The sequence below is a fragment of the Peromyscus leucopus genome, chromosome 9 (genome assembly GCF_004664715.2).
Source record: "Peromyscus leucopus breed LL Stock chromosome 9, UCI_PerLeu_2.1, whole genome shotgun sequence".
Lineage (NCBI taxonomy): Eukaryota > Metazoa > Chordata > Mammalia > Rodentia > Cricetidae > Peromyscus > Peromyscus leucopus.
Genome location: NC_051070.1, coordinates 110,069,209 through 110,094,643, shown reverse-complemented (window position 1 = coordinate 110,094,643; position 25,435 = coordinate 110,069,209). Strand labels below are relative to the sequence as shown.

General features: G+C 46.5%; 1 protein-coding gene across 2 annotated transcripts in view; it reads left to right on the top strand.

Moving 5' to 3' along the window:
- Window positions 1-16,689, top strand: part of Dcp1a (decapping mRNA 1A) — a 54,051-nt gene extending 37,362 nt beyond the window's left edge. The window contains exons 6-10 of one of the 2 annotated variants that reach the window (XM_028891207.2): window positions 4,990-5,103; window positions 11,060-11,782; window positions 13,868-13,933; window positions 15,460-15,678; window positions 15,925-16,689. In XM_028891207.2, the coding sequence (XP_028747040.1) occupies window positions 4,990-5,103; window positions 11,060-11,782; window positions 13,868-13,933; window positions 15,460-15,678; window positions 15,925-16,005 (1,203 nt within the window). In that variant the 3' untranslated portion in view covers window positions 16,006-16,689. The remainder of the gene's footprint in view (window positions 1-4,989; window positions 5,104-11,059; window positions 11,783-13,867; window positions 13,934-15,459; window positions 15,679-15,924) is intronic. The other variant, XM_028891208.2, reaches the window with a different exon arrangement.
- The last annotated feature ends 8,746 nt before the right edge of the window (window positions 16,690-25,435 follow it).

Sequence of the window (25,435 nt, the reverse complement as noted above, 5' to 3'; positions counted from 1 at the left end):
TAGTGTTGAGTGTGCTACCTACCACTGTGCTCAACCCTAGACTCCAGAGACTCCAGTGTCAAGTGGGCAGTTTGAAAATCTGATATGGTTTCTGTTTTCAGTTACTGCAAAAGCAAATCATACAGTGAGCATCTTCTGTTGTAAAAAAAAAAAAAAAAAAAAAAAAAAAACATGCTGGAATACATAAGATGTTATCCAAGGTTAGATTTATCAATTGAACTGTTTGAAGATTTGTGACATCTTGAACATTTTACTTACAAGGATTTGTTGTTTATTTGTTTGTAAAAACCAAATAAGCAGAGCTTCCCTAGGACAGTTCTGCTTTCTTCCTTGTTTGCCTGTTTTGCTGTGTGGAGCGGACGTTAGAAGTGGCTCTGGGCCTGGATCTTAGTGTTTGGAGGGACTCCCCAGCAGCATGTAGGCAGGTGGTCCCTGTGCTTCTTTTTGATAGACTTGAGAGATTGGCACCAAGGGCAGGGGGAGGATAAGCAAGGCCTCAGGTTTAATGAGATTTAATTCCAATTCTGAATCTTCCCTGTTCAGTCAGCTTATATAAGATAATCTTCTCTTATCCCTTTTGTATTCTCCCCCACTCCCCACCTCAAACAAACACTGTACACTACCACACTGGCGCAAACCCAGCATTATGCATAGTATTTATAAAGGTTGAAACTTAAAACTCTGTAAGCATTTCCTCTCTACAATCCTTGTAGTTTATTTATTTATTTATTTATTTATTTATTTATTTATTTATTTTACCAACTTTTGTATTTCATGTAATGAAATGTAGCTAAAACCACAGACCTTTACAGCTACCCAATTGGCATTGCTTCTAGCTACAGGACATAATCCTGGATTTTGATCCCCCCCCGAAGTTTTGGGGGGCAGGAATTTTTAAGAACAGTATTTTTAATTGTTCTTCAAAATGTAGGAATACCATTATTTTTCTTAGGCAAGCAATGCATAATATTCTAGGAAATTGTATGCTCAATAATTAGTAAATGAAAGGAAGAGAATACAGTGATTCTGCCAGCTAGAAATAACCATTGATAATACTTCATTATGTGTCCTTCCAAAATTCTGTCCAAGTGCACGTGGTTTATTTATGTTCGGATTAGTTTGTTTATTTTTCAAGACAGGGTTTCTCTGTGTAGTCCTGGCTGTCCTAGAATTCACTCTGTAGACCAGGCTGGCCTCAAACTCACAGAGATCCACATGCCCTTGCCTCCCACTGCTGGGATTATAGGCATGTGCCACCACTCCCAACTGGAACTTTACATAAATAATTCCCTAGATTTCTCTTAATTTCTTTTTTGGTTTTTCAAGACAGGGTTTCTCTGTGTAGCCTGCTCTGTAGACCAGGCTGGCCTAGAACTCATAGAGATCCACCTGCCTCTGACTCCCAAGTGCTGGGATTAAAGGCATGGGCACCACTGCCTGGCTTAATTCTTTTCTTTAAGACTTCAGCAATACAGTCCTAGAACTCGGTCACCATATATCACATTAATCTTCTCCTGAGATTAATTACTTGAAATAGAATTAGTAGATGAAAAGGCTTTTCCTTAGGCTGGGCTCCAGCTCATTGTTGTAGCAAAGGACCCCTTGAACCTCTGCTTCCAGTTTTCCAAGTGCTATAATTACAGGCATGTGCTGCCACACCACTCTATAATACTGGGGATTGAACCTCCTCAAAGATTTTACCAAATTCTGTAAAATTATCCTCCAACAAATTTGTGTGTGATTGGACATATCGCCTCAATTTTGTGGCTGGTTGCCATCAATAACAGAAAATAAACCTTCAACAAAGGCCCTATACAAGTACCAAAACACCCTAAAGTGCTTCAGAACAGTTAGTGAGGTGCCCATAACTTCAACACCATCTCACAAGTTCTGTTTAAGGATTGCAAAGTCCAATAACTCAAGAGCTACATGGGCCATAGTGGGACTGAGGCCCATTCATTGCCTGCTCCCCAAGTGAAGGGGTTATTAGAGTACAGCCCCAGCCAGTGATTACCAGGTGACCTACTGAGTCCAGACCATCTAGCCTCACTCTGAAAAATGACAGATCTGGATTTTTAGCAACGCTCCCAATTTTTAATATTTCTGAGCATTATACCTTCTGCTTTTAAGTGCTCCAACAATATTATGTTACTCTGATATTCAGTGCCAATCATTCCCTATAGTGGGGTTGATAGTAATTGATGATGAATGAGCCTTCTCAAAAAGCAGCATGTTAGGAGATTAAACTATTTCATAGCCTTTGACAGACTGCTTTCACCCTAATTCAGTTGACACTGGTTGGATGTGCTCTGGAGCTAAGCATAGGAGCATATGCCTATGATCCCCACTCTTGGAAGGTGGAAACGGGAGGATCAGTGGTCAAGACCAGTTTTAGTTACATAATGAGTTTAAAGCTAGTCTCAAGGAACCCTGTCTTTAAAAAAAAAAAGAAAAAAAGTCTGAATAGGAGAATTATCATTTGAGTAGGAGAAATGGCAGCATTCTATCCATTTAATATTTGAGGCCCTATCCTCTGTTGAGCATGTTTCTTCTTTTGTTGTTGTTTGTTTTTGTTGTTATCCTTACATAGACAGTACTTAACAAAAGCTGAAACAAATGCCCCTCCCCTCACCCCCGAGACAGGGTTTCTCTCTGTAGCTTTTGGAGCCTGTCCTGGAACTCGCTTTGTAGACCAGGCTGGCCTCGAACTCACAGAGATCCGCCTGCCTCTGCCTCCCGAGTGCTGGGATTAAAGGCGTGTGCCACCACAGCCAGGCAACAAATCTTTAAAATGTGACTTAGGTTTCCAAAACATGTAATTGCATGTTCCTCAGGGATCATCTTTAAGGATTCTTGTGTGTATTATGCTGCGTTGTGTTTATTTTACAGTTTTGCTATTTGAGCCCGGGACCTTGGCCATGCTTGGTAGGCACCCACCAGTGAGCCACATATCCAACCAAAGATTCTTTTTAGTAACAAAAATATTTTCACTTGTAGTATCACTTTTGTTTTGTTTTGTTTTTTCAAGACAGGGTTTCTGTGTAGCAGCCTTGGCTGTCCTGGAGTTCACTGTGTAGGCCAGGCTGAACTCAAACTCACAGAAATCTGCCTACCTCTGACTCCTTGTGCTGGGATCAAAGTCATGTGCACCATGCCTGGCGCAGTATCACTTTTAGCAAGTTTGAATTGAAGTGGTATTGAAATGATTGGGTGTCCATATGCATACACGTCCACACAAAATGAATCTTTACTCAAAATTCAGCTCAGACTGGCCCGTAAATCTAAAGGGAGAGAAACACCAGACAGTTCTCCTGAGGACTGGAGCGATGGTTCAGTCAGCAGAGTTCATTCTGCAAGCATAAGGACCTAAGACTCCCCATGCGTGCCCATGTGTTGAGTTCAGGACAGTGCTGGGAGGCAGAGACTAGTGGATCTCTGGGGCTTGACGGCTATCCAGCATAACAGCATCTGTGAGCTCCAGATTGAGTGAGACAGCCTTCCTCGATAAAGTAGAGTGATTGAGGACATCTGACATCAACCCCCGCCTCCACATGCACACAGAAAACATCTATGTGCACCCAAAAAAAAAAAAAAAAAAAAAAAGCTGAGTCAAGTGTGGTTGTCACACCTATGACCTCAGGACTTAGGAGGCTAAGGCAAGAAGATCAATTTAAAGTCAATCTGAAATACATAGCAAGACAGTCTCAAAAAAAACTTTAGAAGAAAATGGTATTACCACTCTACCCTGATTTGGCTTTGCTCGGTATCTCCTCCTCCAGTAAAATGAAACTGTGCTCTACACAAAGTGAGTCAAGCTGTGTTCATTATTGAAAACTGAAAATGGGGCCTGGGGATGGCTCAGACTGTAACGGAGTTTGTGTGCAAACATGAGGACCAGGGTTTGGGCCCCATCACCCCATAAAAAGCATGGCCGTGTCAGCCTGCACCCCCAGCTAGAGGGGATGGGGGTAACAGGAAGATTAAGAATTTGGGATTAATTAAAAATTAAGGGTTTGCTACCAACCTGTTTAGCCAAAACAGTGAGCCCAGGTTCATTGTGTGAGACCCTGTCTCAAGACAATGACCTGAGATCCTCCTCTGGCTTCTTCCCCATGGGTGCTCACCCATGCATACACACGTGATTACTACACATAGACTGATAGTTTAAGAATGAAAATGTGCTGGAGAGGAGCCTCAGTGGGTAAGAGCACCTTCTGCTCTTAGAAAACACTGGTTCAGTTCCCAGCACCCACAGCTCACAACACCTGTAACTCCAGATCCAGGAGATCCACTGCCCCGTTCTTACCTCCCTGGGTACCAGGCAGATACATGATGCACATGTGTGGAGGCAAAACAGTCATACACACAAATGAAAACTCTTTAAAAATGAAAATAATCCAAATGGTATATGCTCAGCATTTTAAAAGGAATGAGCTGTTGGTTCTATAAATGAGCTCGCATGAATCTTAACGGTTTTGTGCCGTGTCAGAAGCCAGTACTGTGCTTATATTCCATTCCACTTTATGTAGCAGTTTTCAAAAGTCAGAGCCATGGCAGAGAACAAACCACTGATTTCTTGGAGTGCTCAGGGGCATGACTTTAGCGGGCATCCCAGGAGAGCACCTCTGCAGTGGTGGAATGTGTACTCTGCCTCCTGCCTGTAGAGGTGGGCATCCAGGGAGGGCCGTGTGTCCCAGCAGTTAAAGGTGTCCAGTATCACTTGAGTCATGGGAAAATCTGGTAGAATGATGACATCTTTCCTGAAAATGAGTGATAAAACCATACTAGTTGGGCCTACCATGTGTAGAAATAGATTCTCCACTTACTTTATAGAAATTTTGTAATAGAGGTTATGAGAATTGATAGAAGCATGAGATTTTTTGCTTATTTTTTTAATTAAGGAATTTTTGATAACTTCAAATGTGAACCAGATTTTAGACAGCAATCCTTTTTCACATGATAGACTTTTTCTTTTAATTTTTTCCCAAGAATCAGATGGGCGGCTCAAATATCTCCAGCCCTGGGTTACAGCCAAGCACTCAGCTCTCCAATCTGGGAAGCACCGAGACACTAGAAGAGACACCCTCTGGGTTACAAGATAAGGTTCGTACAGTTCAAGGCCTGGCCTTGTCCAAGTAACAAAGCAGTGACAGTTTGTAAGGATTTGAACCACTGTGCAAGCTTGGTTCACCACTTGTCTGTCAGGTCGTGCGCGCGCGCGTGTGTGTGTGTGTGTGTGTGTGTGTGTGTGTGTGTGTGTGGGTGTGTGGGTGTGTGTGTGTGTGTGCGTGTGCGCGCGTGTGGGTGTGTGTGTGCGCGCATGCGTGCGTGCGTGTCTGTCTGTCGTAATGACATACACCCAGCTCTAGACTATGCAGTGGCCTCCTGCTCTTGGTACTGCCTTCTTGCTCTGTGCTCAGCTGGACGAGGAGGATGACCCTAATAAACCTGCCATCAATGCCTCTGCTTTTGCAGCTCTCCAGCAGCGTCCTGTCTCACTCATAGTCCCGGCCCACAGGACTCCACCTGCATCTGGCCCCTCCCTCTGCCTCTGCCAACAACCCCTACCGTCCGCCTTGCTCGCCTAGCCCCTGCCTCGTTAGGACTCGGACCTGGTGTTCCCCTTGGCTTGCAGGACTTCTCTCCATGAGTGTGTACATTTTCTTCTGGTCTGCAGTATCCTCCATTTAGTCAGGCCCTTCTGTCAAGTGCTGGGATTAAAGGGGTGCACCATCACACCCACCCAGGACCAGCCATTTTCTCTCCCTGTTCAGTGCTGTGTCTTTTTGGTTTTTTGAGTCAAGGTTTCTCTGTAACCCTGGCTGCCCTAGAAGTCACTTTGTATCACTGTTGTGTCTTTAGCACCTAGAAATATAAATATTTATTGAACTGATTTGTTCTCTTTATAATTGATGATCTGATAAAACAACATTATATTAAGTCATTAATTTTTTTCTGTTTATTTCTTTGTATTAAATATATTTATATTAAATAAGTTGGATAGAAAGAGCCAGATGTAGTGGTGCACACCTGTAATCCCAGCACTTCAGAGGCTAAAGCAGGAGGATCACGAGTTTGAGGCCAATCTGCTATATTACATAACTTTCCCCAGCCACCTTGGGTAATCTTATCTCAATAATAATACTGAATAAAAATATGAACATAATACAGAAAGATTGCATGTACTCATCTCCTATTTCCCATTGATAACATCTTGTAAAGTGTGGTATACCATCACATCCAGGATGTCCACACAAGCCACACAACATCTTGCTCATAGCTTCTCATTTGTGTGTGTAAGTGTGCACTCGGTCTAGAGTTCTATCCTGTGTGTAGCGTTTCTGTATTCACCACCAGTCATGATAGCTACTGTTTCAGCATCAGGGAATACCGGAGTCCTGTGTGTTACCCTCTTCTAGCCACACTAACTTCCCTGTCAGGCCCTCTTTCATTCCACCGTCTTTTTCATTTTCTTACATTTTGTTTTTTTGAGACAGTCTTTATATAGTGCTGGCTGTCCTGGAACTTGCTATGTAGACCAGGCTAGCCTCAAACTGAGAGATCTGCCTACCTCTGCCTCCTGAGTTCTTAGATTGAAAGTGTGCACTACCACGCCCAGCCACCACCACCCCATCTTTAATCCCTGCTAACCACTGATCTGTTTTTCCAAATCAAGAATGTGAATGTTATACAACTAGAGTTATAGTATGTAATCTGAGAGTCTTTCTCATTAAGCATAATTCCCAGAGACCTGTTGAAGTTGCTGTGTGTGTCGAATTTGTTTGCTTCCCACTCCCTTTGAGAGGGTTTGATCCATGTATGCTAGACCAGTGCTCTTCCTCAGCTCAGCATCCCAGCCCAAGTGTGTTCCTTCTTACTGCTCTGTAGAAGTTAATGAGAGTAGTTCATAGTGAGTATCCCGTACCTGAAGTACTGGAGACCAGAAGCGTTTAAGGTTCTTAGGGTTTCTTCAGATCTTAAAACATTTGCATATAGATAGTGAGATATCTCAGAAAGGGACTGAAATCTAAACCAGAATTTTCCTTGCTTTTCATATAGATGTGGCTTGATGGTAAAGTTACAGAATATTTTTCAGTGTGCTTTTAACTGTGACTTATCATATGAAGTACATCTTTCATCTCTGGCCTCACATTGCGATTTAAAATATTTGGGTTTGGGGAGCATTTTAGATTGTGGGGTTTTAGATTAGGAATGCTCAACCTTTATAACCTAGTTTAACCATTTTGAATCATTTTCCTATTAAAGGATGTTTAGGTTATATGCAGTCTTTTGGCTATTAAGAGTTATCGGAGTATTTCTAAGTTTGCATTATATATGTTAACAAGATTGTTATGTTACAATCATATATATGTATACCAATGAATCATTTGTTTTTTTCATTTGTTTTGAGAAAGGGTCTCCTATAGACTAGGCTAGCCTCAAACTTCCTATATAACCTAGGATCAGCCTTCAACTTCTGATCATCCTGTCTTTATCTCCCAAGGTCTAGGATTACATGCCCAGCTCCACAAATTTGTTTGCTTTAGGGGAGAGTGTGGGAAGTGTGCACATACGTGTTCGGGTACTCTTACACATGTGTGCATGTGGAGGGCACAGCAACCTCAAATGCGATTCTTCATGCCCCATCTGCCTTTTATTGTTGTTGTTTGGGTTTCAAGACAAGGTTTCTCTGCATAGCCCTGGCTGTCCTAGAACTAGCTTTGTAGACCAGGCTAGCCTCGAACTCACAGAGATACTCTGTCTCTGCCTCCTGAGTGCTAGGATCAAAGGCATACACCACCACTGCCCAGCTTGTTTTTAACCAGAGTTTTTCATTAGCTCCTAGCTTGCCATAGCTAGCTAGGCTAGCCAATAAGTCCCTGTTACCCACCTGTTTCCACTTGCCTAGCACTGGGATTACAAGTATTCAAAGCTGAACAGGAAAATCCCAACTTTGAAGGCTGTTTAGACTACATAGCAAGACTTTGACTCAAAAACTTGAAATAAAGTAAAATTGCACCTTTTTCCAGCTAAAACCAAGGAATTCTAAAGTATTGAGATTTGGATATTGTCAAAAGCTGTGTGATTGTCTAAAACAAATACAAATCCTTAATCTGCCCCTACACTGCCATCTAGTGTTTCAGAGAAATACTGTATCTGTTTAGTAACACTGCCATCTAGTGCTTACACAGAGATCTTGTATCTGTTTAGTAACACTGCCATCTAGTGCTGAGTAGCAGATGATGCAGCCAAACCTTACTATTGAACCCCATTTCACGAGGGCCACTGAGGTAACTGAGGTCTGTACAAGTGCTGCCGTGCAAGCATGAGGACCAGAGTTTGGATTCCCAGCACCCACATAAAAAGCGGGGCTCGGTGGCACTCTTTTGTTTGTTTTTTGTTTTGTTTTGTTTAGAGACAGGGTTTCCCCGTGTAATTTTAGTGCCTGTCCTAGAACACACTCTGTAGATCAGGCTGGCCTTGAACTCACAGAGACCTGCCAGGCTCTGCTTCCCAAGTGCTGGGATTAAAGGCGTGCGCCACCTCTGCCCGGTGGCACTCATCTTTTAATCCAGCATTGAGGAGGCAGACACACACAGACCTCTAACGCTCCTTGGGCAGCCGCTCTAGCTGAATAGGTGAGTTCTGGTTCATAGAGAATGACATCTGACATTGACCTCTGTCCTCCACATACATGCACATTACCTACATGTGCACATGTGTACACCTGCATGAACTTGTATGTGTACCACAAGTACAACTCACCAAAAAAAATGAATTTCACTTTCATAATTATTAAATTCTCTTGGTAATATTTCCCTGGTGTGGTTTCTTTTGTTTTTTCATGAGATTTAATTATTTCTATTCTTTAACATAGAAGTATGATTTCTTACCTGAAATTTCTGCAGACTAGCCCTAATATTTCATTTTTCAAAATAAGAATCTCTAAACATTAGTATATATGTAACAGTATGATTTTATGCTCCACATTAATTTATATTAATGAATATAAATATTGCTTTCCAGTACTTTTTTTAAAGATTTATTTATTTTATGTGCATTGGTGTTTTGTCTGCATGTATGTCTGTGTAATGGTGTTGGATCCCTCTGGAACTGGAGTTAACAGACAGGTGTGAGCTGCCATGTGGGTGCTGGGAATTGAACCCGGGTCCTCTAGAGGAGCAGCCAGTGCTCTTAACCACTGAGCCATTTCTCCAGCCCTTCAGTACTTTCCAAAACAAAAAAATACTTTGGTTTTGTTTGTTTACATTAACTTGGACAGAATTGCATTAGCTCCTAGGGGATAGGCTCATCTAACCAAGAACTCCGTGGGTAGCTCAGGGTGCCTTTGAACTTCTGATCCTCTACCACTGTCCCCTGAGTTCTAGTATTCCTGTTGTGCTCTGCTCCCAGCTGGGTGGGTGAGTAAGATTGTTAGGCTTTTGTTTCGGTTTGGTTTGGGTGTTGGTTGGTTGGTTGGTTGTCCAATTTGGAACACACAATGTAGCCTAGGCTTACCTTAAATTCAGACTAACCCTTCTGCTTCCACTCCCCATCCTGGGGTTACAGGCATGAACTCCCACGTCCAAGTGCTTTTTGTCACACAGTCTGGAACCATTTTATTTTATCACAAAGAAATTTTTAATTTTTGGGCATTTAGCAATCAGGAAGATGAAACAGGTGTGTTTAAAAACTCAGGATCGGCCTGGATACATGGCCCCAAATATAAAACATCCCCAGATCTGAGGTGTACAGAGCTTGGTAGTAGAACTGTGAAATAATTGTTACAATTTTGTAGATGGTTGTGTAATTTTTTTTTTATTTTTTTTATTTTTTTTTTGAGCTGAGGACCGAACCCAGGCCCTTGCGCTTGCTAGGCAAGCGCTCTACCACTGACCTAAATCCCCAACCCCTGTAATTTTTATATTTACAATTGTGTTAATTTTCCAGTTAATGCTTGACTTGAACCTTGATATTTTTTACTTAGATACTGGGCTTTGGAGAAGTAAAAATATGAGGCAGTTGAACCATGTGAATTATTATTATTCCTCTTCTACTATTTATTTATTTTATTTATTTGTTTATTTTTGGTTTTTCAAGACAGGGTTTCTCTGTGTAGCTTTGGTGCCTGTCCTGGATCTCGCTCTGTAGCCCAGGCTGGCCTCAAACTCACAGAGATCCACCTGGCTCTGGCTCCCGAGTGCTGGGTTTAAAGGCGTGCGCCACCACTGCCTGGCTCCTCTTCTACAATTTATAAAGCGGTTTTGATATAGCCTCTCTATGCAAGAGGATCTCTCTGAGTTCAAGGCTAGCCTGGTCTACATTGTGAGTTCCAGGTCAGGGATATGTAGAGAGACCCTGTCTCAAAATACAAAAAAAAAAAAAAAAAAAAAAGAAGAAGGGAGAAGGGAGGGAGGGAGGGAAGAAAGAAAGAAGAAAAAGAAAGAAAAGAAAGAGAAACATTCCAGATTTGAAGACGAAAAATAAAAATGTGTGTATGCGTGTGCTGGGCAGGGCTCAGCAGTGAGCTGCTTCCCTAGCTCCAGTCTTCAGTGTAGATGTTTTCATTTTCTTCAGAACGCTGTGATTTGGGGGTATGGAGCAGGAAAGGCTGGTAATAAATGCTTAAAATTGTTTTGGGTATTTAGGTTCATGTAGTTCAATGCTAGTTTTTGGTCAAGAACAGTAAAAGTGGATGTCTTAGAATTTGGTCCCCCTTTCTTGCTGGCATCATGTCCCAGTGTGTTCGTAAGAGTAGGCACTTAGGCACATTAGAGCTTTATTGTAACCTAAGTGCCCCTTACCTTAGCCACACTCACCAAGGGGAACAAAGTAAACTAAAGGATTACCTGGAACTCGACAGTGCAGAACTTTGTTATTAAGCCGATTTCGATCCTCGGACCTGGAGAGACTGATAGAAGCTGTTTGAGCTCTGCTGCATCTTAGTTACCCCTGGCGGTTTTCACACTCTGCCCTTGCTTCTGCATGATGAGAAAGAATTTGGGTTACATTGGTTTGCAGGGATTTCTTTCATTTTGTCGTCGGATCTGTTTTTCAGTCTGCTCCATCGGGTCACAAACATCTGACAGTAGAAGAGTTATTTGGAACCTCTTTGCCAAAGGAGCAACCAGCAGTTGTGGGTCTCGAGCCGGAAGATGTGGAGAAGCCGCCCGGAGACGGATCGTTCCTCCCCTTTCCCTTGGAGCAGTCAGCGGGCCTGCCGCAGTCTGAAAACCTGGGTGTGCATTCTGTTGCTCCCCACACAGTCCAGCCTGAAGTCACCGCCCCAGTGCTCATCACTCCCGCCTCCATTGCCCAGTCGGGGGAAAAGCATGCCCCAAGCTACACAGTCCCGCTGAGCCCTGTCCTCAGTCCCGCTCTGCCAGCCGAAGCTCCCAGCACACAGGTTCCTCACTTACCTCGGAATAGCACCATGATGCAAGCCGTGAAGACCACACCCAGACAGAAGTCTCCACTCCTGAGCCAGCCAGTTCCTGAGCTAAGCCCCTTCAGAGCCCCAGTGAGTCTGTCAAGCCCCGCTGGCACATCCCTCCCCAGCGTTGATCTGCTCCAGAAACTCAGGTTGACCCCACAGCATGACCAAATACAGGCCCCGCCGCCGCCGCCGCTTGGAAAAGGTGCAGCGGCACCTGGCTTTTCCTCAGCTGCTGGCCGGCTGGCCACCCCTGAGAGCTTCATAGAGCCTCCCTCTAAGACGGCAGCAGCCAGAGCAGCGCCCTCAGCCTCCCTGAGCAACATGGTGCTTGCTCCAACCCTTCAGGTAATGATAGGAGACCGTGCGTGCGTGCGTGAAAAGGGGGAGGGAGGAGTGGGGAGAAAGGGAGAGATTTTGTGCACTGGCCAAAGGTGTCTGCGCGCCCCACCACCACCCGCCCCATGGTCTGAAGTAACTGAATTTGCTGTGGAAACAAACCTGGGGGAGTTAGCATTGAGAGATGAGTAAATTGTCAGTTATGGAGTTTGAGCTTCGTCCTCAGGCCTCAGGCGGCACCAAAGGGTTCTGAATGAACAGAGACAGGAGTCAGGCCACTCATGACAGAGACAGGAGTCAGGCCACTCATGACAGAGACAGGAGTCAGGCCACTCATGACAGAGCGAGCTGATGGTCACTGGGGCCTGAGCAGCAGGGCCTGGGTTGGGCGGTGTGGACAAGTGGTGTAGAAGGGAGGAGGTTTGCCCTTCAGAGTGACCCATAAATGGCAAGTTGACAAGCGAGGAAGCAAGCTGAGTTCAGGTGAGTGGTCATGGTCACGGCTGGAAGGGAGTGGAGTGTGCTGCCTGTGACCGATGGCCGCCTTTCAGCATTTGGGTGGGACCGAATACAAAGGAAGGAGCAGTCTACTCTGCGGGCAGGGTTCTGCTCGGGAGGGAGATGTCACAGCCCTGAAGTGCTCCTCATACTTCCTTTTGCTGGGACACAACACCAGAAGAAGCATATGGAAGTAAGTGTATTTGGGTTTCTGTTCAGGGCAAAGGGTCTGCTCCTGGCTTAGTTAATCTGGAAGCTCAGGCAGTGGTCCTGCCCCTGCCTTCCCCAGGTTCAACCCCAAAAGACGGCACAACACTCTTGCATGCTTCCTGGCAGAAACCACTTACATATGTGTAAATACTCCTTTAGAGGAAGTAACTGGTTTTAAGATCTTGCTTTTGCCTGGTATAGTGGCACATGCCTTTCGTCTCAGTAGGCACTCTGTGATTTCAAGTCCAGCCTGGTCTACATAACAAACTCCAGGCCAGCCAGGGCTATCCTGTCTCAAAACAAAAGACCTTTGTTTACATTGAGTTCTCTGTGTGTGCTGTGCAGCATAAATCTTTCCCAAAGGCCCCAATCGTGCGTGCCTACAGGAAGAAAGCTGAGGCAGCCGAGTCTCAAGCTAGAGACCAGCCTGAACTACCCTTGTCTCAGAAGAAAAAACCAGAGAGAGGAAAGTCTGTCTCTCTTCCTCTCACAAAAGTGAGCTTTTAAAATGTGACTTAGGATGAAGGCTGTTTAGTGCCCCCAACCCAGTTCCAACACCTTTGAAGAAATGGGGGCTGGGGACACAGCAGTAGGACCACTTGCCTGTCATGTGCAAGGTCCCGAGTTCAACTTTCAGCACCGCAGGGAAAACATTTGTTAAATCATTCCATCTCTGCACTCGCTGGCAGGATTGGCCTGGGCTGCCCTGGTTTTTACAGGTGGTGTGTTTTCCAAAGGCAGGCACAGGGCCACAGACCTTTAATGCCCTCACTTGGGCGATAGTGGCAGGCAAATCTCTGAGTTCAAGGCTAGTCTGGTTTGCAAAGTGAGTTCCAGGCCAGCCAGGACCACAGAGAAACTCAGTGTCAAAAAAAAAAAAAAAAAAAAAAAAACCATACACGTGCCACATGGTTATGGATCACGCCTTTAATCCCAGCACTCAGGAGGCAGAGGCAAGAGGATCCCTATGAGTTCGAGGTCAGCCTGGTCTACAGAGTAAGTTCCAGGATAGCCAGGGCTACAAAGAGAGAAACTCTGTCTCCAAAAAAAACAACAAATTCCAGCTGCTTAAGAGGCTGAGGCAGGAAGATTGTAAATTCAAGGGCAGTCTCAGTTCTAGACATGCAAATCCCAGGACTGAGGATATGGCTCCCTAGTAGTCTGCCTGCTCTGCACAAGCTCTGAATTCAGTTCCCATCACACTTCTTAGGGTCACCGGAAGGGTCTGCCTGCACATCTTCCCGAGGGAACTCCACAGGAGCTCTTGTGCAAAGCTCTCGTTGTGGAGAGGACTCTGGACCATTCCTTGTTGATAACATAGATATCACCAATAACTCATGAAACTTGCTGTATCTGTTCATCTTTTTTTCCTATTAAATATTTCAGTCTATGCAGCAAAACCAGGATCCTGAAGTATTTGCCCAGCCTAAGGTGTTACCCAGTGCCGTGCCGGTAAGGACCCCACCTCCACCCCACCCGTGTGTGTGTGTGTGTGTGTGTGTGTGTGTGTGTGTGTGTGTGTGTGTGTGTACATGTACATAACGTGTGGAGGGCCAGCGCTGACTTGCGGCATCTTCCTTGGTTGGGCCACCACACCCATCCAGATTTTTCCCATGCTCCTGGGGATCCAAACTTAGGTCTTCACAAGCTAACCTAGGGCAGACAGCAAGCACCAGGCCATTTCCCCAGCCCTGAGAGTTCCTCTTCTCTGAAGAGCACCTTAGTGAAAACCTGTCTAGGTGTCCTTTCTGGGCCTGAGTTGCTGTGGCTTAGAGACCTTATATTAACTCTAGGGAGATGTTGACCTTGACTGAAGCAAGCAGGTCGGCCACTGGGTGGGCCAGCATGCCTCAGTTGTAACTGGGTGGGTGCTGGGCACATATCAAGCTGGTTTCTTTTGTTTGTTTGTTTTTGGTTTAGTTTGGTTTGGTTTTTCGAGACAGGTTTTCTCTGTGTAGCTTTGCACCTTTCCTGGATCTCACTCTGTAGCCCAGGCTCGAACTCACAGAGATCCGCCTGCCTCTGCCTCCCGAGTGCTGGGATTAAAGGCGTGCGCCACCGCCGCCTGGCTCAAGCTGGTTTCTATAAGTAAGAGATCCTCCCAGACCTGGAAAAGCAGAGCATCCCAGGAGACAACCAGTATCCTGTCACAGTCCCTCAGTTCTTATGACAAAGCCTCCTGGGCCTGCATACTTCATTCCTTCTTTATGACTCACTCGCCTCATTTTTACATCCACCAAGCCTGAAAGACACGGTTCTTCCTTGTCAATTGCCCACCTGCTGGTGAGCCTGTACAGAAGTTAACCTCTGTCTGCTTTAGGTTAGTTTTTCCTCTTGTGGTCAGTAGAAGCTCCCAGCCCAGTCTTAGACCAAAAAAGCAAGCGAAGAGCTGGAGAGACTGGCTGCTGGCTCTTCAGGATCCAGGTTTATTTCCCAGCACCCACTGCCCCTGTCACTCCAGCTCCAGAGGACCCAGCGCCCTCTTCTGGCCTCTATGGGCACTACATGCACAATGGTGCTCTGGCACACATGCAGGCAAAGCGCCCATACACATAAAATCTTAAGGAAAGGGGCAGGGCGTGCTGAGTGCCTTGAATAACAAATCTCAGATTCAGACAGGGGGAGAGTGAAGACCGGTGCCAAGGCTGTCCTCTAGCTTCCATACCTGCTCCATGGAACTCACGATGGAATACACAGATTTTCAAGCGAAAAGAGACTGGAGTGATGGGCACCCCTTTAATCCTGCACTTGGGAGATAGAATTCTGGGCCAGCCTAGTTAGTCTACACAGTGAATTCCAAGACAGCAAGGGCTGCACCTCTCTAAAAAGAAAGAGAGGAAGAATAAAAGAGTCCAGTGTTTAACTCGGCTACGTCTCGTGCTAATGGCTCTCCTCCTCTGTCCCCGTCTGTGGGCCTAGGGGTTTGCCTCTGCACAGCAATGCGAAGTGACCGTTGTTACTCTGTTGTTTCCCTGCAGATTGCAGGCCCTGCGTTGGTCACTGCAGCAACCACAGCAGTGTCTTCTATCCTGCTGTCCCCCAGTGTGTTCCAGCAGACAGTCCCCAGGTCCACAGACCTGGAGAGGAAAGCAAGCTCTCCCTCTCCCCTCACTGTTGGAACGCCAGAAACTCAGAGAAAGCCTTCCATTATTCTCAGCAAGTCTCAGCTCCAGGACACACTGATACATCTAATAAAGGTATGTAAGGTGTCAGCTTAGCTCTTCATTTTGTATCTCAGTAAAAGTGTAAATTCAGACAACTGCCGGGGAGAAACCTCGCTCTTCCCAGATATCTTCTGGTGGAATGACAACGGTCTGTCGTTGTGACTGTCTCTGGGGCGAGCTTTGGGGGAATTAACTACACCAATCATTTTTTTGTGTCTTCCTAAGTTGAAGTAAGTTCTGAAGCGGTAACTGACACTGTGTGTCTCCTGTCTCTTCCAGAATGACTCTAGCTTCCTCAGTACACTTCATGAGGTCTACCTGCAGGTGTTGACCAAGAAGAAGGACAGCCACAACCTATGACTGGAGTACAGTCAATGTGAGGTCAAGGGTGCACCTCAGAAACCAGCAGGCTTCCTCATGGAACATCTCAGTAGAACATGGAGCTTTGAGAAGCCTGAGTTTGAGCCTTTGAGAGAGCCTTGTTCCTTAAGGCTGTTTTCTAGAGACATTCTCAGTGATGATGGAGGTTTCACTGTGAAGCATCACCAGCAGACCTTTGTTTGACAAAGACAGCAGAAAAGACCATTGTGTTGAGTTCCGTGGGGTGTGGAAGGAGGAGCCTGATTGTCAGCTTACTTTCCAGGCCTCGGGCGGGGCCCCCAGCCTTGTAGCAGAGCCCAGGGGAGCCCAGGCCTTCCTCCACTGCCGGCCTAAAGCGCTAAACTGAATGTCAGTTCCACAAAGTAGCTTCGAGTTCTAAGGATCAGAATTAAGTTGGTTCTTTAGAAGTTATTTGTTCAAGTGAAGTATGTTTTCTATGAGCACCCCGCTTGGGCCTTAAACTTGTGGGATTTCTTTGTGTTTCGTTAAGTGTCCCGGTCCTGCCGTGTGCAGACTCAGTGAAGCTCGGCCGTTTGGATAGGCCGGCCTGGGCTCTGGTGGAGGAGGCTGGGAACCTGGGAAGCAGAGGCTGGGGCTGCCCAGATCCACATCCTCCCGGAGGCTTCGCTCTTAATAAACTCCCCAGTGCTTTGGAAGTGTCAAGTGTGTGTGAAGCACAGCCTTATTTTCCTTTTCTGTCTACACAGTTCAAGTTCTTGTTGATTGTTTTCCTTAACACTTTGACAAAAGGACCAGTGGACCAATCTGACAAAGCCATTCTGGTTCCATTCCTCAGATGTGCTGAGAGCAGTTTTCAAGCTATGCAGAAAAGGGCCGGCCGTCCTCACTGCTCTTCCTTCGTGGTAGACGATGGAGTCAAAGAAAGTGGGAGACGCAGAACCTCACCAGTGTATCCCTGGGCTGTGAGCTCTGGAGCCACAGTGTGAAACTGTAAAGATGCTTTGTGATGCTGCTAATTGATCTGCCATGGTTTCTATTTATTCTTTTATGGCATGTAATGGTGTTTAGTAATATTTTAATGTAGAATTTGATGATTTCAGCAATAGTAATTTTGAGATATTCTTTGAATGAAAAGTCTTTGTTTCTATAATGCAGGTCGTTTTGTAGTATTTAACCAATTAAGATGCACTGCTTACTTTTCTGAGCACTATGTAATGATGGGTGGGAACCCAGCTGGCTCAGCCAGCTGGTGTAAGGACTCGCCGGGACTGTGCTCACGGATGCGGCGGTCCCACAGGAGTAGTCACTTAAGCTTTAATGGGAACTCAATCAAAGGCTCATCCATTTCTTTCTAGCTGAAATTTTAGAGAATTACTTATTAACTACTTATTTTAGTTTGGTCTTAGTTTTTTAGGCTAAAGAATACTTGGATTGGCTCATGCTGATCTCCACATGCTTCCTGGACAATGTTTCTGCTTCTCAGTTCAGAGTCTTCTCTTGATGTCTACCTAGTTATATGTGAAATGTGCAGAATTCAGGGAAGCCTAGACTTTCTCATACTCAGTTAGGGATAGTTTGTTTTCATGATAGTGTGTAAATTTAGTAACCAAAAATTGTTGATGCGTCATCTAAGGAAGGTAGAATTGTAGTGAGCGGATCTGTTGCTGACAGTAGGAAGTGGTCACAGAACCACCGGACTGTTCTCCTAAAGTGAACACTCCTGTAGGTCTGGTCCCCCGTGTGTGGTCTCAGTGGACATCAGGAAGCGGATGAAAAAGCATTCTTCTTCCAGTAGGTGTTTGAACTTAGCTGATGCTTTTGAGTGTGTGATACTCTGGGAGGGGAAGATGGGTATCCTGAAGAGTGTCTGCAGTCAGATGTGTCGCTTCTCACCCTAGTCCTGGGAATGACTGACGGAAGTGCAGTAGAGGCTCCTGGATTGCTTCCTCAGACTTCTAAGTGCCGAAGTGATGGAGACTTGGCCAGGGGAAACCCCTTTCGGCTCCCAGATTTATATATTCCAAGCATTTACTTCAGATTCAGAAGCCAGAAGTTCCAGATCATGATTACTAGGAAGTCAGGCCAGAATGAGTCCCCAGAGAGCCAGGCCAAGCTTGGCTAGTTGCAGCTGGATGAGTCTGGTCTCACAGTCGGCCCATTGCCTTATTCCTCATTCAGGCGACGACTGAGACCCTCTGCTAACGGAGCTTGTGTGTTTACAGTGTCTTTGCTGGAACCTTAGCTGAACTGAAAGGGACATTGGAGATGCTTCTTGCTAGGTTGGCAGAGCCCAGGAGACGGCATTGAGGCCACTGCCCACCTGTGTACACGTCCCATCCCCTCACCCCTGTGGTCAAAGGCTCTGGGATGAGCAGCCCAGAGTTTGGAGTGGCGTGTGTCTGGGGCGTCACCAGTGAGTGACACTGCTCTTCTTTTCGTTGTGGTTAATGTTACGTCTTTGAGTGGATGCACACCCCAGCCGACCCCCCATCCCTCCCAGACTGCCTTCTTCCCAGTTGTACACCTCTCCTGGGCCTCGGGACGCTGCCACTGATCTACTTGACCCTGAGTCCCGTCAGGATCGGGAGAGGCATCCCCTGCAGTCTCCATATGGGCTGTCCACAGTTGGCCCTGGACAGTGGTATTTCTTTTAAGGCCTTGGCCCAGGCTTGGCGTAGATACCAGTGACCCGAGTTTGCATGTGCGAGCATTCGTTGTGTCTGTGGCCTGAATCTTCTTGTGGAGATTATAAAGCTATTGACTCCACTAGTAAGTAGTCTTTGGAAACCATGCAGCTTATTGCTCTCTTCCCCCAAAGAATGTTTGTTCTCCTTTCAGTAGTGGAGGCTGTAGCTGCCATTGTAATACTAACAATGCAATGTGAAACTGAAGGTGCCTAATGTTTGCAAAGCAGAGTTCGCCATCGCTCTTGAACTTGGAGGGAGAGGAGGGCACAGCAGGACCCTGTGCGGGCCAAGGACTGAGGCTCACGGCCTGAGTCCTGTGTCCTTGTGGCACATCCACTGTGGGTCGTGTTTCTTCCTGCCTGCCTTTGGTTTTCTCCAGTTGTGTTCAGAGTACCTGCTAGAACTAACAGTGCCCTGTTTTCAAGAATCCAGTGTTGGGGTCTGAGCAGAGCACCTTACAGTGGACTTCAGAGGCCACACTTGAGAGTATTTCCACGAGCAGCCAGGGCCTCAACACTCCTGCTGGGCTTTTGGTTTGGGTTGTTTGAGTTTTTTTCTTCGAGTTTCAGCAGGGGAAATGCAGTGTTTCACGTGGATTCAGAGCTGACGTCATTCTTTAAAATGCTGCGTTGCAGTATCGATCACTTTGAAGTGGGGAAAATGCAAAGTAGTTTCCCTTTAGCCGTGAACCCTAAAGAAGCGTGTCCGCGCTGTGGGTGGTCTCTGCTCGTCCTGCTTTGGCCATGTGGCGGCTCTCGTGACTTCACTGTACCAGCTTCTCAGCTTCTCCGTGGAGACGAGAAGCCCGCACCACCGTGAAGCTTTGGTTCCATGAGCGCAGTGCCGCCTCGTTAACCTTTCTAGTGGTGTGGATTTTATACCATCTGTGTGTGTTTGCAAATATTAAGTTATTACATGTTTTAAAATGAGCATTTTTCATCCTAAATTTTATATGTTTGCAAATATATTTTTTTAATAAAATTTCAAAACCAAGTTTTAGCACCTACTAAAAATTCTAGTTGTGTTTTTATTTAATTTGTGTAAATGGGAATTTTCGAATGAATTGTACCTCACCAGAGCCCTGTACTGCCCAGGTGTCACGAGGGCAGGGAACAAAGCAGCCAGAATCAAGACAACCCACGTGTTTTCGGCCTCTGTTTCTCCCGAAAAGCAGCCATCGGAGACAGGCACGGGAGCACGTGTGTGGGGCTGGACTCCGTGGCTAAGTGCTGCAGGAGCATACAGGCGTGAGGTTCAGACCCCCAGCAACTGGCTTTGTTTATTGCCAGTGTGAGGACATGCCCAGTGCTGATGAGGCAGAGGCAACTGGATCCTGGGAAGTCACCGGCTAACCGGTTTACACAGCTCCAGGTTCAGTGAGGGGCCCTGTCTCAAAAGAACAAAGTAGAAAAGTGGTTGGGAAAACACGTGATGTCAGCCTCTGGCTTCTGTGTGTGCCCACAGGCACACCTACACGTGCACATCCACACAGGCAAAGGTGTGCCTCAGGCCAGGAAGCCTGCCTCAGAGGCCCGCTTACAACAACTTCAGTTCAGGAGCTAAACTGGCCTGCCTTGTAACTAGAACCCTGTTTCCTTTGTAAGTTTTGGTTTTAAATTCGACCCAGGGCTGTGTGTGTGCTAAACAGACACTCTAGCACTGACCCACACTCCACTTCCTAGGAGTTCCTAGGAGGTTGGTTTTTTAGCAGAAAATGAAAGCAAATTAATTCACAGTTACTCTTCTTTATAGAGGTTACAGAGGTTAGAGCTACAGCTGGCCTGCTTGGGAATTGTCAAAGAATAATATGTTCTTGAATGTATTTTGTTCATTGAGGCACAATATCAAGAGAATAAAGACAACCACTGAATGGAAGAAAACGTTTATATTTGACAGAAGTCTTGTCTAGAACTCTGCAGGCCTGGTAGCGCACACCTGTGTCCCAACACTTGGCAGATGGAGCATGAGTTCCAGGCCATCCTTGTCTGCATAGCAAGTTCAAGATCTGGGCTATATGAATGAAACTGTCTCAGGAGGGCAGAGGGGGAGAGTCATGAATCCAAAGGGACCAACCTGAGCTACGTAGTAAAAGCTTGCTTTGTTCTGTTGCTTTTCTTAAAAGGCCTTTTTTTTTTTTTCCTTTTGGTTTTTCGAGACAGGGTTTCTCTGTGTAGCCTTTCCTGGAACTCACTTGGTAGCCCAGGCTAGCCTCGAACTCACAGAGATCCGCCTGGCTCTGCCTCCCGAGTGCTGGGATTAAAGGCGTGTGCCACCGCCGCCCAGCTAAAAGGCCTTTCTTTACTCCACCCCCTCCCTGATAAATTATTCTATGTTGTAGGTTCTTGGGTCATTCATGCTGCTAGTCATTAACAGAGTTAGGTTGTAGATGCAGCTTAACTTTGATAGAGCACTTACTTCACACACACACACACACACACACACACACACACACACACAGGCCTGGGTTCTATCTATCCCCAGTACCACATCACATAAAGCAGATACATCTAATCGCAGCACTTAAGAGATAGATTCAGAAGGATCAGAAGTTCAAGGTCATCCCAAGCTCCATAGCTCAAGGCCAGGCTAGGCTGTAAACTAGAGTATTCTGCTCACCTGTTGTTTTTCATCTGTCAAGACATGGGGAGGGGTTGCTGTGGGAGATGGCCCAGTTGGTAAGGTGCCTACCACACAGACGAGGACCCAGTACCTAGTAAAAGCCTATGACAGCTGGATCCCTAGCACAGAGTGTGGGTAGTGGGGGACAGAGAAGTCTCTAGAACCAACCAGCCTAGCCAGATTGATGAGGTTCAGTGAGAGACCGTGTCTCCAAAAGTACTGTGGAGAACCAGCCAGATGGTTCAGTGGGTAAAGCACCTGTTGATGACCTGAAGTTTAATCCTCTGGACCTTCATGGCAGAAAGAAAACCACCTCCTCCAAATTGACCTCTGACCTCCACTTGTGTCATACCCACATACAAAAAAAGTGGGACAGTGATTGAGAAAGACACTTGGTGTCAATCTCTAGCCTCCACACACATGTACACACAGACACCTAGGTGGGAGTTGAAGTCCCTGGTTTCTTTGAAATTGTGTGAGAAACTAAATCCAGCAGAATCTGAATAAGCTGGAAAATTTGCTAAAAAATGAACAAGACGAGGTCAGGGACCTCTGAGTGGTTCACTCACTGTTTGCAGATCCTGGTTCGTGGACTAGGTGCTGCTGGGAGTCCGGTTTGAATGAGGAACATGAATCCACTGAGTCAGAGCTGTCAGGGGTGACAGGACTAGAGGAGAAGCTGGAGATGGTGTAGGGCGAGGGAGGAACACCTAGGTAAAGGGGAGCACCGCAAGAGGCAATCGGGTGGGGATCTAGCTCAGTGGTAGAGCGCTTACCTAACAAGCGCAAGGCCCTGGGTTCGGTCCTCAGCTCCAGAAAAGAAAGAAAATAGATATTTTGTCGGGCGGTGGTGGCGTACGCCTTTAATCCCAGTACTAGGGAAGCAGAAGCAGGCGGATCTTTGTGAGTTCGAGGCCAGCCTGGGCTACCAAGTGAGTTCCAGGAAAGGCACAAAGCTACACAGAGAAACCCTGTCTCGAAAAACCAAAAAAAAAAAAAAGCAGTCAGGGCTGGGGAGCAGACTCCAAGTATCTGCACAAGTGTGAGGACCAGAGTTCACGTCCCCAGATCCCACAGAGATGCCAGGTGGGCAGTGGGCATGGCTGCCCCTTGTGTAATGCCAGTGTTTGGAAGGCAAAGGTGGAGTCATATCAGTGAGCTCTGTATTCAGTGGAGAGACTTTGCCTCGGTGAATAATGTGAAAAGCTATTGGGGAAGACTGCAGACTTCAGTCCTGAGCCTACACAGACATACGACCACACACACATTCATGTGCCCCACACCATACACAAAAAAGCAAGGGGGAGGAGGGGGGGGTCCTGCGGCACGGCACAAGTCATGGAATCTGACATGTCCATGTTCTTAGTTCCTGTGGTGTGAGTCCTCACCAGGCTTCTAAACTGTATTGATGAAGTCAGGATTCTAGACCTCTTGAGAGCTTGCTGAATGGAGAGGTGCCATGGTCAGAAAGAAACATGGAGCCTGTGCTATCCACACAGTCATGGGATCAGCTTCCAGAGCCTCAAGAACCTTCCACACCTCACACACACCCTTGACTTCTCTGGCCAATTGAGCCAAAGGTAGAGACAGCCGCTAACAGGTTTTTTAAAACCAATCTGGGTGGAATGGTTTGGGAGGAGGTAGTGCAAGATTAACATGATAGTCCCATTGGAGGGGGGGATTATATCAAAGGACACTGAACAAGTTTAAAAACCTAATTCCACAGAAACCTTTACATAATGTTTGTTGCACGAGCCTTCTGGGTATGCATTTTTTCTTCAACCCTGAGGGACAATTATTCCAGGGCAGCCTAAGGAGGCGCCCCAGGAAGGGGTGGGGACGCACTGATAATCAATTCAATCTGAATAGGGTCCAGACAGCTTATCGTATGTGCAGCCAAGAAGCAGGCCTCCTAGAGATCTGCCTGCCTCTGCCCTCCAGAGTGCTGCCTGCTCTAAAGGCAAGCACTGCCACTCCTAGCCCTTCATCCCCTTTATAAAAAAATATTCAACAATTCCCCTTTGGTATTCTGACCTGGACTTCATAGAAAATACAACCTATGGCTCCACAGACTATTTTTTAATTTAGTGGTAAGGTTATTTAATGATCAAATGCTTTTTATTAACTATTCCATTGGCTGAGCAGTTACTCGAAACTTTCCTAGAGGTCTTCACTGTAACACCTCCCTCCCTGAAATGCTCACAGCTCAACCTGCACCTGTCTGGGACCCAAAACACTTGGGAAGTCAGTCCCTGTGCTAACTGTCCTCTGACCCAAGCAAGCACCTCTTGGGGAGTTCACTGCACCCCACCTTGCAAAAATTCATCCCAGCTGGGCTGGTTAACATTTGTACTTCGCCCCCACCTGGCACAGGGGGGCCAAGCATCCAGCTGCTCTCAGCACCTGCCACGGCTGCACATTGCCTGCGGAAAAGGCATGGAGCATAAAGAGACCTGAGAAAACTAGGCTTTGTGCACGCAGCTACAGGGAAGTCCTCAGCCCTCCTGAGTGAGGCTTCCCGGCTGCAGCCCACTGAGGAGGCGCACCCACAGCTCTGAAGGAACTTTACCTAGGCTCTATAAGGAAGACCAAGAAATTCACTGGTTCCCCCAGAGGGAATTTTGGCGGAATCATGCCTCAGTTTGTCATTGGGACCTTGGGAAGAAGTAGTTGACCTAGCTTTACGGCTCTCTCGGGGAAGGAATTTTAGCAATGAGCTCCACCTGACACGGCCCCAAACCAGGCTTGGTCTCTCATCACCCAAACTAACCTGGGCTCCTGCCCAAAAGCAGAGTGACAAGCTGTTCGACTCCAGCCCAAGATGATTAGATTATTAACTAATTCTCCCGGAGGACTTTGGAGTCCTTCATGATGGACATTGTGCTGTGACGACTGGAAACTCAGCACCTTTGACCACCAGCACTTTCCCAGGCTCCGTCTTGGAGATCAGGGGGCAAGCAGGTGGACATGCACAGAAGCTGCCCTCTGGCCTCTTCATCTGAAAGACTGGGTGCCAGCCATTTCGTGCTCGGTACCTCGTCCATTAGCCCATGCATGCACACGCATCAGCCTGTGCACTCCATGGAGGAACCCCTCTGCTCTTGTGGGTGACATGAATAAAGATGCCAGGTAGAATGTATCGATAGAGTGAGCTCCACTGTCAGGATGTGTCAACCCATCTTACGGATGAGCGAACCACTGGAGGCTGAGTAAATCACCTACAACAATCAGTTCAAGTTCTTCCTGCCGGACTATGGCAGAGGAGTTTCACCCCGCCCTCTTTGGGGGTTTGCAAGACGTGGAGAAGACCTCTAGGTCTCTAGAATCGTATCTGTAAAGGACAGCGGCCTTGCTTCCTGACTGATCAATGGATACAGGTTCAAAGGATTATTTCCCCTCTTGTTCTGTAGAGATGAAGATGTTGTTGAGATAAAGGGTTCAACTGAACTGTTAACAGAGCTTGCTGAGAGCGAAATGACCAGTCCTGGAACAAGTTACCTGGGTCACAGCACTGTATCCATATAATAGTTGCAGAACTATCTGCCCGAGTGCAGAGGGCTGGGGGTGAGTCCATTGGAAGAGTGCTTGCCTGCTATTTAGGAAGCCGTGGGTTCAAGCTCGGCCCTGCACAAGCCAGGCACAAGTCTCTCTCACCTATAGGCCCAGGACTGGGAAGGTATAGACAAGAGGATCAGAAGTTCAAGGCTATCCTTAGTTGTATAGAGAGTTCAAGACCAGTCTGGGCCACACAAGTTTCTATACCAAAGGAAAAAAAGAAAGAAAGAAAATTATCCACTGGACTGAAGAGGCCAGGGTATTTTACAGTGAAAATTTGGAAGAAGGCACAAAATCTCTTCCATTCAACCTACGTTGACTCCTTCAGACGATCAGTCTTCGCTGCTTGTCACACCTTGGTTGGTTTTCAAAGCAGAGAACAGTCACCTTATTTTTTTTTTTACCTGTTTGTCTGTATGTACATGTGTGTGATGGGATGGGTGCCAGGCCACAGCGTGCATGTGGAGGATGGAGAAGGATTCTGTAAAGTCTTGTGTGAGTTCTGGGATCCGACTCAGCGGCAGGGCTCACACAGCTCGCCCTCCACCCACTGGGCACTGTCCCTGCCCTTCTGTCCCACCAAAGGC